At 45.5% G+C, this 17,404-nt stretch overlaps 1 protein-coding gene across 1 annotated transcript; it reads left to right on the forward strand.

Moving 5' to 3' along the window:
* The first annotated feature begins 6,150 nt into the window (after window positions 1-6,150).
* Window positions 6,151-7,278, forward strand: LOC117702055 (uncharacterized). The gene has a single exon (XM_034493390.2). The coding sequence runs from the start codon at window positions 6,151-6,153 to the stop codon at window positions 7,276-7,278; it is 1,128 nt and encodes a 375-aa protein (XP_034349281.2).
* The last annotated feature ends 10,126 nt before the right edge of the window (window positions 7,279-17,404 follow it).

Raw genomic sequence — 17,404 nt, forward strand, 5'->3', positions numbered from 1 at the left:
GGTATTGGGTGTGGGAGACAGGACTGAAGCCCTGAGGGCAAGTAGAAAGAATTTAAACAGGCAACCTCAGGAGGCAGGAGGTTGGGAGATCTTTTAGAATCTACCAAAGACCTGGGATGTGAGAGACTCTCAGGACTCAAAAGGAGGGACCTTAGATAAAATTCCCTAGAGAGGGAACCTTTAGAGATCACCTCCACTAGAATGACAGGGCATCAAGTAGAGGGATGAGGTTGCTGTTCCACAGTCAAAAACTCTGACCCAGAATTGTTCCTGTCTGACTGAACTTCAGGGTCAAAAATGGAGAAGAGCCTGAGGAAAAGGAGGTCCAGTGACAGGAGCAAATTGGGATCCAGCTCAAGGTGGAGGCCTCAAGGCCTGACACTATCACTGATGCTATGGTGTGCATACACACAGGGTCCTATCATGACTGCCCTCTGAGGGGCCCAACAAGCCGACAGTCAGAGGCAGCTATTCAATCCAAGCAATGGACAGAAGCTGCTGGTCTCTGTGGTTGAATTATGGAAAAGCTGGAAGAAGTTGAGGAGTTGGGTGGGCATATAGGAAAACCAGCATTCTCAACTAACCTGGACCCCTGAGGTCTCTCAGACACTGAACCACCAAGCAGGCAGCATACACCAGCTGATATGATGCCCCCAATGCATATACAGCAGAAGGCTGCAGGGTCAGGACTAAGTGAGGGATGATGTACCTAACCCCCAAGAGACTTGAGGTGACAGGGAGTGGGGAGGTCTGGTGGGGTGGGAGTGGGAAGTGGGGATATCCTCTTGGAGATGGGGGAGAAAGTATGGGATGTGGAGCAGTCAGAGTGTGAATAGAGATGGAGATAAATCCTGGACTTTCCAGTTAAATGTAAATAAATTAAAGTAAAATAAAAGAAAAATTGATTGTCTATTCACATCCATCAAATTAGTCTGGGTCTTATAGCTGGGGAATTTCGACCATTGACCTTGAAAGATATCAGTAATCAGTACCTGTTAATTCTTATTATTTTGTTCTTGGTGGTGGTGGGTACAAAACAAGGCAGGCTCTGGTTAGGGAGCTCGTTTTAGAGGGAAGTTTCTTATTTTGGAGCAACTGGAAACATCATGCAGCTTCCTTGAGAACCATTAACTGCACAGCTGGAGTACTTCATAAACAGGCTGGACTTACTGCCATGGACCTCAGGGGATCTACTTGTTTGTGTACTGTATTTAAAAGGCAGGTACTCTATTGATCTGTGTGTCTCTCCTGCCAAGTGTGTTCTTTTTCCAATCAAGGAAATTTCAGTTACTTCTCAAGTATCCTCCCTTATATCTTCTTACATTAATATTATCTGGGAAAGTAAACATGGGAAGGAATGTACTGAGTTTGTGTGTGTATGTGTGCATGTGGTCCAGAGTATACAACATTCCACTAACATCACAATCTGGAAAGACTGGAGGAAAGGCTGAAATACCTGCTAAGACAGAAGAATCTGGTCATCCAGCAAAAGGACTTGGCAGAAAAGCTGCATCATCACTTCACTGAATGCCAGATGAGGTAGGATCTTGGACCAGGAGGAGAGGATGGAGGCAAGTGGATTTCCTGTATCTGGATGTCTGTCCTATTTGGCTTCCTGGCTGTGCTAGTCAGGCTTTCTATTCCTGCACAAACATCATGAGCAAGAATCAATTTGGGTAGTAAAGGGTTTATTTAGTTTACACTTCCAGGTTGCTGTTCATCATCAAAGGAAGTCAGGATTGGACCTTAAGCAAGTCAGGAAGCAGGAGATGATTCAGATGCCATGGAGGGATGTTACTTACTGGCTTGCTTCCCCTGGCTTGCTCAGCTTGCTTTCTTATAGAACTCAAGACTACCAGCCTAGGGATGGCTCCACCCACAAGGGGCCCTCGCTCCTTGATCACTAATTGAGAAAGTGCCTTACAGCTGGATCATGGAAGGATTTTCTCAACTGAAGCTCCTATCTCTGTGATAACTCCAGCTTGTGTGAAGGTGACACAAAACCAGCCAGTACAATTGAACCCTTGTTAATGTGACACACAAACACATTACTATTAAGCCTTAACCCTTACTTTCTTATTTATCTCTGAGATCTATATAACTTTAAAATCCCACAGTCTTTGCAAATTCTTACACATTACAATTTCAATCCCATTAAAATATCCAATCTCTATTAAAATTCAAAGTGTTTTTTTTTTTTTTTTTTTTTTTTACAATTCAAAGTCTCTTAACCGTGGGCTCCACTAAAACACTCTCTTCCTTCAAGAGGGAAAAATATCAGGGCACAGTCACAATCAAAAGTAAAATCAAACTCCAACCATCCAATGTCTGGGATCCAACACATGATCCCTTTGGGGAGACTTTACTGAATTTCAGAGGATGCTTGAGATCTGCTTCCAGGTTCCCTGTTCTCAGGTGCCAGGCATGGCAGGTGTTGGCGATTTTGGGCTGATACAGAAGGAGGAGTCTTGGTCTTGTCTATAGCCTAAGGTACCTATCAATTGTGTGGGGCTAGCAGAACAGAGGCAGAAGTATTTAAGGGGCAGGGGCAACAGCTTGACTGCTGGTGCTTGCTGCAGCTTGTGCTTGTTCTGGGGCTGTCCTGAGTAAGTTCTTCAGGGTGAGGACTCCTTGCAGACCATCCTTGGCAGCATGGAAGCTGGCAGCAATGTGGGGGGCAGCAGCGTGGTGCGCGAATCCTAGCGCAGCAGGGTGGTTTGGCAGGCCTGGCAAGAGAAGGCCCTGCTGTCAGCTTTCAGCAAGAGCACTTACCTGAGCTTCGAGAAGAGGCAGAACTTGGCCAGGCAACTGGGGGTCCTTGGATCTCCAATCAGCGTGTGGTTTCAGAACCGCAGAAGTCGCAAGAAGCTGTGCAGCAAGTTACAAAGCGGTTCACTCAAAGATCCAGCCAACCAGCCTCCCAACAGCTCCCAAAGTGCATGGTCCCAGGACACAAGGTGGAGGTATACCATCAGACCACAAACGGCCTTGCACTCGAATCACCTCTGCCCAGCTCAGGATCCTACTGCAAGCCTTTGAGAGGAACCCACGGCCAGGCTTTGCTACTGGGGAGGAGCTGGCACAGAGGTCAGGTTTGCTCGAGGACACGATCCACATCTGGTTTCAGAACAGAAGGGCTCTGCACCTCCGAAAGGGGAGGCCCACAGCTCAAGCTCAAGACTTGCTCACCTCGAGAGGGCTGGATGAAGGCCTTGGAAGTCTGGGTGATAGGGAACATGACAGTGCCTAGGGCAGTGTGTTGCCAGTGGCTCTGTGCAGGAGGTATGGCAAAAAATACCTTGAGTCCTGGAAACCTTATGTAGAGAGTCACTGCCATCCCAATTTGAAGAGGCATCTCACGTAAGCCCAGGTCCAACTCAAGCAAGCAAAACAGGCACTCTGGAGTTCATCTTTGACCAACTGATGACCAAAGTCCAAGTGGAGGAGCATGGGCCAGGTCCAGTGGACCTGGAAACAATGGACAATACGTGAGCTGTCTCTCACTCAAGAAAAGTATCAGGCTCTGCTGGATATGCTCTGACTCCCAGCATGGCTTCCTTGATTTTGGAAGCACAAGACGCCCAGATCTAGAAGAGACCCGGATTCCACACTGGAGAAGGGACCCAGACCAGGAAGGATCTGCCCCCCAACCCTAAACCCATCTCCCAACTAGGATGTAGGGAATGGAGATGTCTCCCTTATGAGAAGAAGGCTTTCAGCTGTGTTTTTACTAGTGGAGTGTCTTCTTCAGGGCCCCAGGATTAGGACATCCGACCTGAGAAAATGGTGACTCTGCTACATGAATAGAAGATGTTGTCCCTAGTGACTGCCCAACAACAAGGAGGCCTAAAGAAAACTCCGACAGATGGACCCCAGGAAATCTCAGGGGCACCAGGTTTAGGCTACTCTTCACAGGACACTAGCCCAGGGGAAAGTGGAGAGAAGACTTCTTCCCTGAGTTTGAGGAACTGCTGCTTTTCTTACCAAGGCCTTGTGTTGACCTGTGAGATGAATTACCAGCCAGTCATTCTACTCCTAGGCCTTTGTTCGGTTTTGTTTTGCTTTGATTGGCTTTGCTTTTTATCCCCATTGATTCAATAAAGTTTTACACTGTTTGAATTGTGTGTGTGTGTGTGTGTGTGTGTATGTGTGTGTGTGTTGTTTTGTGGGGTGGGGAGTTGAATCGGCTCTTTTGTTCTAAGGGGATGTTGGGCATGAGCTTTCCAATCCAAATGGATGCAAGACCATTGTGGGGAAGTGAGTCTGGAGGGGGGATGCAGGGATGTGGGATAGGAAGGGGAGAGAAGAAGGGAAGCTGGGCTGTGTACAATGGATCGATGGGGTTGGTAGATAAAGAAACAAGCAGGTGGAATGTCAACTGAAAGAAGACTGTGTGTAAGGCCATCATCTTGTAAATAAAGGTCACCCTGGAAGTATAGTGCAACCATTCCTGAACACCTTATTCCAAGTTTGACACACAGTCCATAGAGACTCTTGCTCCCCGCACTGCTATTAGTCCCCAGCACACTCCCTTGTTCCTCTTTGTATCTTGAGCTACCCAAGCTTAGCACATGCCTGCATTCCCAAGTGTGAGGTCCCTGACCTGTGGGTCTGCCTGGCTGTAATAGCCTAAAAGCAGGCAGTGGGCCGGTCGGGGCATGCAGTGCCCACACTTGAAGGGCATGTTGCTCACATGGAGGTCCAAATTCGACCTTGACCCACAGTGGAAGGACATGCATGTTTTCCATTCTACAGTGACCTTCAGTTATACAGTGTGCCTTAGGGCGTGGCAGCAGGACAAAGCAATCTCTCCTTTGCTGCTCATCACCTCAAGAAAACACACCTGAAGACTCTTCACTCTTCAAGGTTAGCTCTAGAGATCTTACAGCACAGAAGACATCCTTAGAAACTTAGCACTGTGAGACAAGATGTTCAACCCTTTCCTACACTCTGCTACCTACCAAATGAACAATTTATTGATATCTCAAGCTCTCAGGCTAATTCTCATACAGTCTGTGAAAGAAACACCTGGAAATTAATATCTCTCCCTCACTCTCATTCCCTCTGTCTCTCTCTCAGACACACACACACACAGACACACACACACACACAAACACACAGATACACTCCCCTGCCTCTGATGGTCCTCATTTATTACTTCCTACATTCTTCTTCCCTGTCCCCACCTCTCTCTGTATCTCTCTCTCTCTCTCTCTCTGTCTCTCTCTCTCTCTCTCTTTCTCTCTCACTCCCCTCTCTCTCTCTGTCTGTCTCTGCCCCCAAACCTGTCCCCTGTCCTGAAATCCTTTTTCCTCAGTGTTGTGTGTGTGTTTTATGTCTGAGGGTGTGCTTGGTCTGAGGGTGTGCTTGTTACCAAACAGGTTTTTGTGCTGCTAGGTGCTTGGGGTGTTTGGTGTTGAATTTTGATCCAAGGACAGGTAAATTTCCAAGTCTGTCCTCATAGCAAATCCAGATTTGGGAAGCCATGTAAGGGGTGTGAAACATTCTAGAGCTAGGCAGGATGTGTTGATGTCTTTGGATCTCAGGACTCCTGGGGGAGTCTTGTCTTTGTAACCTGTGTGAATCCGGTTGTGAGCAAACCATCATGGATTCCATCTGGCTAGGGATGCCTAGAAGGCCGACTCCAATTCCCCATCCTTTTGTGAAGCCTGCTGACTTTGTCCAACATGTCGCGGTAACTGTGCCTCTGCTTCGTGTCAGGACCTATTGTCCTCAGTCATTGGATGCTATGTCTGATGGGAATGGTGAGTCCTATGACTTTTGTCTGCTTCCTGGGTATGGGTCTAGCATGGCGACCCCGCGGCGTGCAATGGATGAGGAGCTTTTAAAAGGGGAGACTTTGTGAGTTTCAGAGGATGCTTGAGGTCCTCTTCCGGGTTCCCTGTTCTCAGGTGCAAAGGCGTGGCAGGTGTGGCGCTTGGAAACCTGACCCCGAAGGGAAGGTCCTGGTGTTGGCTGTAGCCCAAGGCGCGTGTGGAGTAGGCGGGGCTAGCGGAGCAGAGGCAGAGGTAGGGGTATTTAAGAGGCAGTGAGTGGTGCCAGCCCGAGACTGCTGCTACTTGCTGGAGGTTGTGCTTGTTCTGGAGCTGTCCAGAGTAGACACTCCTGGGTGAGCATTTCTTGCAGACCATGGTTGGCAGCATGGAAGCTGGCAGCAATGTGGGGGGCAGCAGCGTGGCGCGCAAATCCCAGCGCAGCAGGGTGGTTTGGCAAGCCTCTCAAAAGGAGGCCCTGCTATCAGCTTTCAGCAAGAGTCCTTACGTGAGCTTTGCACAGAGGCAGAACCTGGCCAGTCAAATGGGGGTCCCCGATTCCTGCATCCGCGTGTGGTTTCAGAACCGCAGAAGTCGCACTGGAGCCGTGGGGCAGGAGCTTGGTTCCAGGGCACAGGGTGGAGGCATGCCGTCAGACCACAGGCGGCCTCGCACTCGAATCACTTCAGCCCAGCGCAGGATCCTACTGCAAGCCTTCGAGAGGAACCCGCGGCCAGGCTTTGCTACTCGGGAGGAGCTGGCACAGAGGACAGGTTTGCTCGAGGACACGGTCTACATCTGGTTTCAGAACAGAAGAGCGCGGTGCCTCAGCAGGGGCAGGCCCACAGCTCAAGATCAAGACTTGCTGGCCTCAAGTGGGGCAGATGAGGCCCGCGGAGGTGCGGGTGCCAGGGAGCATGAAGGTGCCCGGGACAGTTTGTTGCCCCTGGCTGCTGCAGGGCTTACAGATTCCTCCAGTCCCAGCGACCTGCCAAACTTCTGCACAGAGTCCCAGCTGTGCCAATCGGAAGAGCCCTGTGGACCAGTCCAAGAAGAGGCCCCCGCTCAAGCAAGGAACACAGGCCCTCTCGAGCTGTTCCTTCCTCAATGGCTAGACCAAGCCCAAGCGGAGGAGCTTGTGCCAGCCCCTCTGGATTTGGATGGAGTTCTGGATGGCAGGGAGCTGGAAGGTGCCCACGACAGCTTGTTGCCACTGCCTCCCACTGGCGGTGTGGCCATGGATCCATCGAGTCCCAGCGACCTCCCGACCTTCTGCACAGAATCCCAGCCATCCCAAGTGGAAGAGCCCTCCGGACCAGGCCAAGCACAGGCCCCCACTCAAGCAAGCAACACAAACCCTCTGGAGTTCTTCCTTGATCAACTGCTGACCGAGGTCCAAGTGGAGGAGCATGGGTCAGCTCCTCTGGATCTGGAGCCAATAGACACAGTAGCTGAGCTGTCTCTTTCTCAAGAGGATTACCAGGCTCTGCTGGATATGCTCTGACTCCCAGCCTTGCTTCCTTGATTTTGGAAGCACAAGACGCCCAGATCTAGAAGAGACCCGGATTCCACACTGGAGAAGGTACCCAGACCAGGAAGGATCTGCCCCCCAACCCTAAACCCATCTCCCAACTAGGATGTAGGGAATGGAGATGTCTCCCTTATGAGAAGAAGGCTTTCAGCTGTATTTTTACTAGTGGAGTGTCTTCTTCAGGGCCCCAGGATTAGGACATCCGACCTGAGAAAATGGTGACTCTGCTACATGAATAGAAGATGTTGTCCCTAGTGACTGCCCAACAACAAGGAGGCCTAAAGAAAACTCCGACAGATGGACCCCAGGAAATCTCAGGGGCACTAGATTTAGGCTACTCTTCACAGGACACTAGCCCAGGGGAAAGAGGAGAGAAGACTTCTTCCCTGAGTTTGAGGAACTGCTGCTTTTCTTACCAAGGCCTTGTGTTGACCAGTGAGATGAATTACCAGCCAGTCATTCTATATCAACTCCTAGGCCTTTGTTCGGTTTTGTTTTGCTTTGATTGGCTTTGCTTTTTATCCCCATTGATTCAATAAAGTTTTACACTGTTTGAATTGTGTGTGTGTGTGTGTGTGTGTGTGTGTGTGTGTGTGTTGTTTTGTGGGGTGGGGAGTTGAATCGGCTCTTTTGTTCTAAGGGGATGTTGGGCATGAGCTTTCCAATCCAAATGGATGCAAGACCATTGTGGGGAAGTGAGTCTGGAGGGGGGATGCAGGGATGTGGGATAGGAAGGGGAGAGAAGAAGGGAAGCTGGGCTGTGTACAATGGATCGATGGGGTTGGTAGATAAAGAAACAAGCAGGTGGAATGTCAACTGAAAGAAGAATGTGTGTAAGGCCATCATCTTGTAAATAAAGGTCACCCTGGAAGTATAGTGCAACCATTCCTGAACACCTTATTCCAAGTTTGACACACAGTCCATAGAGACTCTTGCTCCCCGCACTGCTATTAGTCCCCAGCACACTCCCTTGTTCCTCTTTGTATCTTGAGCTACCCAAGCTTAGCACATGCCTGCATTCCCAAGTGTGAGGTCCCTGACCTGTGGGTCTGCCTGGCTGTAATAGCCTAAAAGCAGGCAGTGGGCCGGTCAGGGGCATGCAGTGCCCACACTTGAAGGGCATGTTGCTCACATGGAGGTCCAAATTCGACCTTGACCCACAGTGGAAGGACATGCATGTTTTCCATTCTACAGTGACCTTCAGTTATACAGTGTGCCTTAGGGCGTGGCAGCAGGACAAAGCAATCTCTCCTTTGCTGCTCATCACCTCAAGAAAACACACCTGAAGACTCTTCACTCTTCAAGGTTAGCTCTAGAGATCTTACAGCACAGAAGACATCCTTAGAAACTTAGCACTGTGAGAGAAGATGTTCAACCCTTTCCTACACTCTGCTACCTACCAAATGAACAATTTATTGATATCTCAAGCTCTCAGGCTCATTCTCATACAGTCTGTGAAATAAACATCTGGAAATTGGTCTCTCTCTCTCTCTCTCTCTCTTTTCTCTCTTTCTGTCTCTCTCTGTGTGTATTCCTCTCTCTCTCTCTGTCTCTCTCTAGACCCTCCCCCACACACACTCTCCCCCTACCTCTGATGTTCCTCATTTATTCCTTCCTACATGGAAGGATGGAGGGAATGGGGTGAGGGGATAAAATATGAAATGTAAATATAGTATCCAGTAAAACCAAAGCAAACCAAATCAAAAAAGAGACAGAGAAGCCATGGTGGTGTGAGCATGCATTTTATTATAAAGCTTGGTAGATGCTTGAGCTAAGTTAGAAGTACTCCATCCCCTAGAGATACAATTTCTCTAGCTAAGCTACCTCTATGTGTTTCACAAATCCCCATACTAGAAAGGAGTTGCTCAAAACATCTGAGATACTTTTAACAAAAACCCTGTGGGACTTTGAATGAGAACTATCTCCTACAATTATGGCTATTTGAACACATGTACACTATTTGTCAGCATAATTTGGGGAACAGTTATATGGTCTAGACTTCATGGCAGAAGTCCTTCTCTGAGGATGTTCTTCAGATTAAGAAGGCTAGACTTTATTTGCTCTGATTCCTGCTTGAATTTGAAGATGTGGTGGTCCCAGGTGTCTGATTTTGCCTTCAAGATTCCAGCTAACTCTGATGCCTTTGCCCCACCACCATGGGCCCTTATCCCTCCAAAAATAAGCCAGCTATGCATTTTGCATTAAGATTTTTGTTATGAGCTTTTTATTACACACACACACACACACACACACACACACACACACACACACCCCCAGAATAGTAACCAATATACATATTCTTATCAGAAAGGGCTGCTACCCATCTCACACTAAGTGTGTTGCCTAGAAGTCTAGGGAGATTCAGTGGTGTCAAACAGTCACACACATTGCCCAGGTATCTCTCACATGCCCCTCCAGAGAAACAATGATTCCAGCAAGTAGTCTCAATTCCAGGTCTCATTCTCTGTCATGTAGCATAGGTCTCATGTGAATCAAGCCTGTTTCCTAGTGACACAAGATTTCCTTTTCCCTCAGAAATCTTGAAGTCCATAAGGATCTCCTTTTTTTTTCTGATAGGAATAAAAGTGTCTGCTTCAGGCTGTCACTGAGAGGCCATCATTACTAAAGATATTTTGCCTGGAAGGAGCATATCTCCTTTTATCACAGTCCCTCTATATCCCCAATCTCCCAGAAAAGAAAGAAACTTAAACATCACGTGTAAACCCAAGAATCAATGGAAAACAACATTTCCAAATAATACAACTAGGCAATGAAATGTGAAAGAACCAGTAGATCAACAATGTCTTGTATTTTGGCCAGGGAAATTCACAGATGAATCAAGGAATCAAAAAAAAAAAAAAAAAAAAAAAAAAAAAAAGAAAAAAACAAGGACAGTCCATAAAACTGAGGGAAGAGACACTTTCAAACTTTAAAAAAAAGTTAACTTTACTCAATAACACAGCAAAAATACCTTGAAAAAACTTAAGTATTTGAGAATGTCTTTGCCTATCAAGATGAGAAATTCCTTATATGAGAATATTTCATGTTCAATAACATAATAAAAAGTCCATTCTTCAAGATGCTTTCAGTAGATACCCAAGGATCACTCTAGATGCATAAATTGACAAAGAGCACAGCATACATATTTAGTAAGGATTGCCAGCCACAAAAAGGAATAAACTGCCATTGCCAAGGACAGACATGGAACTATAGACTTTTGCTACTCACATGTCAGTTCCACAAACACAATTATCATTTTTACCTATTATAAGTCATATTAAGGAGAAAGAATGAATTTTCTTGTTGGTTATGTGAAGTGGGTTGGAAATGACAATGGAGCATGTGGATATGACCACAGTGCACTGCAGATAGGCATGAGAAGTCATAATCAAGTTCCTCAGTCTATACATACATACCTTACCAGTTGAAAAAAAACCTAAGAACAAAGCCAAGATTTACAAAGCAATGCATCTGGTAACTGGAAAGTCTCAGTCACTGGAGGAATAGAAAATATAGCCAATGTCAAACACAATATCAATATTGTCAAAAAATTCAGTCAAGAAATGTCAAAAACTATAAGCCAGACTGAAAACATAGGTAATTAACTCACTATGTTGGGATCAATACTTTGGGAAAATTAAAGTTTATGAGAATCATTTGAGGCAAGCTACTCATTCACTAAGCAACTGGTTGTCTTCAGTATAAGGACAAAACACAGTTCTGAGCAGGGCCTTTTATGGACTGATATCTAGCATATATCACCATGACTACTTGTGATGACACATGCAAATGCAATCAATGGATCCTTCAGGAATCAGCAGAATCACAAAACCCAGCATCTCTCTCTCTCTCTCTCTCTCTCTCTCTCTCTCTCTCTCTCTCTCCTCTCCTCTCCTCTCCTCTCCTCTCCTCTCTTCTCCCTCCCTCCCTCTCCTTCTCCTCTCTCTGGTTTGTTTGTTTGATTGATTCTCTTAAATTATTTCCAGAACACCATAGTATTTCTTCTCATGGCTGTGGTGAAATACGTGGAAAGGCTTTACTGAAAACAATCCTTATAATAAACGAATTTCTGGAGGTATCAGCACCTTCCTGATTTCAAAATATAGTGCAGTGCAAAAACTACATGGTATTGGCAGCAAAACAGACAAATTGATAAGTGAAATCAAATTGAAGACCCCAAAGTAAATCTATACATCTATGCATACCTGGTTTTCGATAAAGAAGCTTGAAATACACAATATAAAAAATAATGTATCTTCAACAAATGGTACTGATATAACTGGATGGCTATATGTAGAAGAATGCAAACATCCATATCTATTACTCTGCACAAATTGAAGTCCATGTGGATCAAAGGCCTCAATGTAAAACCAGATATACCAAACTTGATAGAATGGAAAGTGGTAAATTGTCTTGAACTCATTGATCCAGGAGATAACTTCCTGAAAAAGACACCAGCAACTCAGGCACTAAGACCAACAAGTAAGAAATGAACCTCATGAAATTGAAAAGCTCTGTAAGACAAAACACAAGGTCAAAAGGACAACATGGCAGCTTACAGGAGGGGACAATATTTTTAGCAAGCCCGTATCTGACAGAAGTCTGGCATTGAAAACGTATCAGGAAATCAAGAAACTTCAAATCGCCAAATCAAATAATTCTATTAAAATGGGGTATAGATACAAAAGAAAATTCTCAGCAAAGGAATCTCTAATGCTTATTTTGACAAGCAAACAACGTATTGTGGGACCCATGAAAGCCAGACTAGTGATGGAAGTCTGTAGCTGACCAGACTGTATCTGGTGTTCGATCAGAAGAATAGGAAGCTCTAATCTGGAATTAATAGCTTTATACACTGACTCTGCCACTGGTTATCATGAAGAGAAAGCTGTGCCTTCAGCATTAGAAGACAGGCACCAATTGTCTCAGTGACCCACCTTGAATCCTCACCTGTGACCTGTTGGCTCAAATGGAAAGAACTCTGTCAGTCAGACTTGGTAGGAAATCCAGACCCTTCTGAATTCTCAGGTTGAAGTCATGTGACTTGTACCTAACCTGCAAGTGAGGGGTCCAGTGAAAGCAGCCAAGGTTAGAGAATCAAGCTCTGTGCTTTATTTTCAAGGAGGTGTCAGCTAGGGCACACATCCCCTTGTCCACTGACTTCTGTCCATAGAAGTATTCTAGACAGAATGCCACCATCAGACATCCACTCACTTGGGAACATAGACTTCCATTCTGAAGGTGAGATTTAGCTCCCTGGTCCTAGGAAACTATGGGTGGAAGTGCCTTCAGTTCACTCCTGTCCCCGTCACAATGAAAACTACATAAAACTGGCACAATTCTTTTTTTTGTTTTGTTTTTGTTTTTTGAGACAGGGTTTCTCTGTATAGCCCTGGCTGTCCTAAAACTCACTCTGTAGATCAGGCTGGCCTTGATCTCATAAATCCACCTGCCTCTGCCTCCAAGTGCTGGGATTAAAGGACTGCACCACCACTGCCTGGCAACTGGTACAGTTCTACAATGAATGATTAGAAGAATTGATTTATTGATGCTATACGCTACTTGAAGCCAGGCAGGGCAGTAGGCATGTGTAATCCCAGCACTCAGAAGGCAGAGGCATGGGAAGATCTCTGTGAAATTTAGAGCCATACATTTTACAGAGGGAGTCCCAGTCCTGAAAAGTCTATATAGTGAGACCCTGCCTCAAAACATAAAAAAAAACTAGAAATAAAAAATTGGGTATAGTAATTTCCCTATGTATATTGAGAATATTACAGTGCTCCCTTCCCTTCAACAGAGATGGCTTCATTCATATGCAACAGCAACCCAGAGTGGCCATGGCTGATAACCCAAAGTCAAAATTGCTCTCACCCCTAAACAATCTGCTTCCAGTTCTGTCCACTTGGAACTTGCCAGAATATTATATTTCTAGAAATTATTGACAACCCAAGCTTCCTGTTATACTGCTGGGAAGAAGATGTGGCCAATGCTGTCATGAAGTCCAAGAGTTTGATAAGTACCCAGGGCCAGGTGGTCAGAATGGAAGCTTTCTGCCAAGTACATAGGAGCAAATAGTTGCTTCTTTTCTGCACCTCTGCAGTCTCTCAGTTTTCCAATTGTTCTTCAGACAGCAAGTTAACTAAAACTTTCCCCTCTCTGTAGTCCTCTATGGGCAGAAGGCAACTCATGTGCTCCTTTTCTTCACTGCATCAAGACCAAACTTGAGAAATTCATCTTCTGTGTCACATACATACACACTGTACTCAATATTACCTTCAGGTGCAATGTTCACACATATTGGGGCACTGGATTCCCTGTGGAGTTTGATTGCCATGTCAAATCAGTGAACTGCTCCTTCCCTGTTAGCTGTCCTTGAAACCAGTGTAGAAAACACATTCACCAGTACCCCATACTGTACAAGTAGCTGACATCAGTGACTCCATGATGACCAAGGGTTCCTTTGAAGCCTGAATTTTTGATGGGCACTAGAAACATAGTGGTCCCATGGTTTCTGGCCTCATAAAGGCAATACTTGACACCAGTCCTGGAAAGGCCTATTTACCTTGCCATAGTGCAGCAGAACAATGTTAAATGTCAGTTCAAATGAAAGTTCTGAACCTATCCATGAGAAGAGTATATGATACAAGATTCTTGGGTCTTGAGATGTGCAGCAACATGGAAGCCCTATATGAAAGAGGCTATGAGGACAAAGACACAGATGTCAGAACAATCATAGTCTGTGTGAGACAGGAACAGGTGAATACTCACTCAACATGGAGCTGCCACACCCTCTTCCAGGCACCCAGGACAGGAGTGCATTTAATGAAGCAAGCTCCACTTCTCTACCTTGACACATGCCAGTGGCCATCAGAGCAGGGCTTTATTTCATGGCTTTATATTTCCTGCTTTATATTTTCCACAGTCTGCAGGGGACATTTGTTCCTGAACTTCCTTCTTCAATACACCTACCCAATCCCATCTTAGTCACCCATTTCTCCTTACCCATGGTACTGCCTGGTTTTGTGTGTCAACTTGACAGAGGCTGGAGTTATCACAGAGAAAGGAGCCTCACTTGAGGAAATGCCTCCATGAGTCTCAGCTGTAAGGCATTTTCTCTATTAGTGATTAAGTATGGAAGGCTCATTTCGGTTGGTGCCATCCCTGGGCTGGTAATCTTGGGTTCTATAATAAAGCAAGATGAGCTAGCCAGGAGAACAAGCAAGCCAATAAGTAATATCCCTCCATGGCCTCTGTATCAGCCCCTGCTTCCTGACCTTCTTGAGTTCTAGTCCTGACTTCCTTTGGTGATGAACAGCAATGTTGGAGTACAAGCTGAATAAACACTTTTCTCCTCAACTTGCTTCTTGGTCATGATGTTTGTGCAGGAATAGAAACCACGACTAAGGCAAATTGATACCAGTATAATGGAGTATTCCTGTGATAACCTGATCATGTTCTGGGGAGAATTGTGGAAGGACTTTGGAAGTTTAGGCTAGAAGAGTCATTGGGTCTTAAGAGCTCTATGGGATGTTCTGTAGGAGCTTGGAAGATAATGTTGAGAACAGTGCAGAAGATGGAGGTCTGGCTTGTCAAATTTCTGAAGGATGTTTTAAGACTCTTCCCAGGGCCATTGCTTTTTGATTCTAAAGATTCTGTGGTTTTGGCTCCCTGGGGTTGAGGAATGAGCTGTGATTAACAAGATACCAGAACTACTAAATTGAAAACTTGTGTTACTGGGACAATTGGTGCTGGATAGCTAGTGCTAAGAAATTAGCTGTGATTCAGAAGAGACCAGCATCACTGAGGGGAAATCTTTTGAGAAGTTTTTTTTTTTTTTTGTTGAGCACAAAGAAGTTGTGTTTCTGAGATAGCCAAGAATGTACCTCATATTGCCACTGGACATGGTAATGTAGTGTCACCCAGGTGGTACAGGTTTTGAAGGCGTGAAAGGGTCATGAAAAGAAGCTGAGGTTTGGCACTGTGTGAGGCCATGGAAGGCCACTAATGAAGGTGCAGCCTCAGTTACCATTAATGGCCCAAGACTAAAGGGGTCAGGCATAGGATTTGAGGCTTGGCATTATGAAGAAAGCCTATGAGCAGCTGTTAGGGAAGCCTAGTTGCAACAGAAGGCTCTAGTGTATTGAAGGTGCCAGTACCATGGAATGATCACCAAGAACAGCAGCATCAGTGGAGTGGATCAACCTGAGCTTAGAGAGCTAAGAGGGCAGAGCTGGAGAAGTGACCCAAAGCCTTTTAGAGGAGCCCAGAAGATTATGAGTGGATCCCAGACATTGGATGGTTAGTTTGCTTTTGCTTTTGATTGTGACTCTGTCCTGATATTTTTCCCCTTTGAAGGAAGATGGCATTTTAGTGGAGCCCACAGTTAAGAAACTTTGATTTTAAAAGAGACTGGACATTTTAAAGGATTGAAATTTTAATATGTAAAAATTTGTAAAGAGTGTGGGACTTTTAAAGTTATTTAGATCTTGGAGATGAATAAGAAAGTAAGACTTGTGTCTTGATATTGATGTTTTTGGTGTCAAGTTGACAAGGTGGTCAATTGTACTGGCTGGTTTTGTGTGTCAACTTGACACATCTGGAGTTATCACAGAAAAGGAGCCTCCCTTGAGGAAATGCCTCCATGAGATCCAGCTGTAAGGCATTTTCTCAATTAGTGATCAAGGGGTGAGCACCCATTGTGGGTGGTACCATCCCTGGGCTGGTCATCTTGGGTTCTATAAGAAAGCAAGCTGAGCAAGCCAGGAGAAACAACCAGTATAATAAGTCCCTCCATGGCTTCTGAATCAGCTCCTTCTTCCTGACCTGCTTGAGTTCCTGTCTTGACTTCCTTGGTGATGAACAGCAATTTGGAATTATAAACTGAATAAATGCTTTTCTCCTCAACTTGCTTCTTGGTCATGATTGTTTGTGCAGGAATAGAAATTTTGACTAAGACACTCATTTACAGGAAGTTTCTCAGCACACCCTTTTTTGCTCTACAGGTCTTCTTCCCCACCTTTCCCATCTCCATACACTTTTCCTTTATCCTCCCCTATATATTTTTTTTTGTGTAACTCCCGGTATGTCAGGGTTTCTGTCCTTCTTCCAAAGGACAATCAGGAAGCAGTTTGTGTGTAATGAAGTGATCAAAATGAAATGTTGCGTGAGACCTATGTGCAAGTCTGTCCTGTTTCCCTAGACAGCTGTATAACAAAACAAAACTACAGAACTAGACCCTCATCAGGTCAATGCTACCTGTGACTACTTAGGTAGGCCAAGCAAGAAACAGAGGTACTTCAGTGAGGCTGAAGAACTGTAAACATGCTAGCTGGGTCTCTATACTTGAAGGACGTATGCTGTGATCTGTAGCCCTGATATATTTTCACACAGCACCTCAGATTTCTGCCTTGACTCTCTTCTGTTGCAGTATACAACTCCTCTGTTATTGACTTGAAGATAGGACTTATTCAGTACTGAAAAGAATGGGACCCCAAAGACCAATAGGGCTGTCATTTCCCCTGCCAGATAATAGCTCAGCAGCACAGAACAGGAGGACGCTTCCAAGGCATCATCCTAATTGTGTTCCTTTACCCATGCTAGGGACCATCAGAGCAGGCCCTCCTCTGCTCATGGCTGGCCATGCCAATCTTCCCTCCATCACAGTGTTTCAGTGGAACTTTGTTCCTGCAGTTTGATTGACCCAGGCTACTGCCCTAGGCCAACACACATATCTCTTTCATGTCACTTTGTTGATAGGAAGTTCCTAAGGACAGAATCTATTCCTCACTCTATATCACCTCTCATTGCCTTTTATCCTCTTGATCCCATTTGCCAATTGTTCCCCTTACCTCCTTTTCAACATCTCCCTCCTTTCAGGGGACTTACATGGTTCTTGCAGTTCTTTCCAAAAGCCAGTCACAAGTAAGATGGAGGGGATAATTTATCACTACTTTCCTTTTCCTTCCCAGTTCCTCTCTGTCTCTGTGAAGCTGCCTATTCTAGGCACTTTGTATAAATGGAAGCATAAGTACTTGACTTTGGGAGTGTGATGACACAAACAATGAACGCCAGCATGTGGGAAGCAGAGGCAGGAGGATCT

Source organism: Arvicanthis niloticus, unplaced genomic scaffold (assembly GCF_011762505.2).
Source record: "Arvicanthis niloticus isolate mArvNil1 unplaced genomic scaffold, mArvNil1.pat.X pat_scaffold_404_arrow_ctg1, whole genome shotgun sequence".
NCBI lineage: Eukaryota > Metazoa > Chordata > Mammalia > Rodentia > Muridae > Arvicanthis > Arvicanthis niloticus.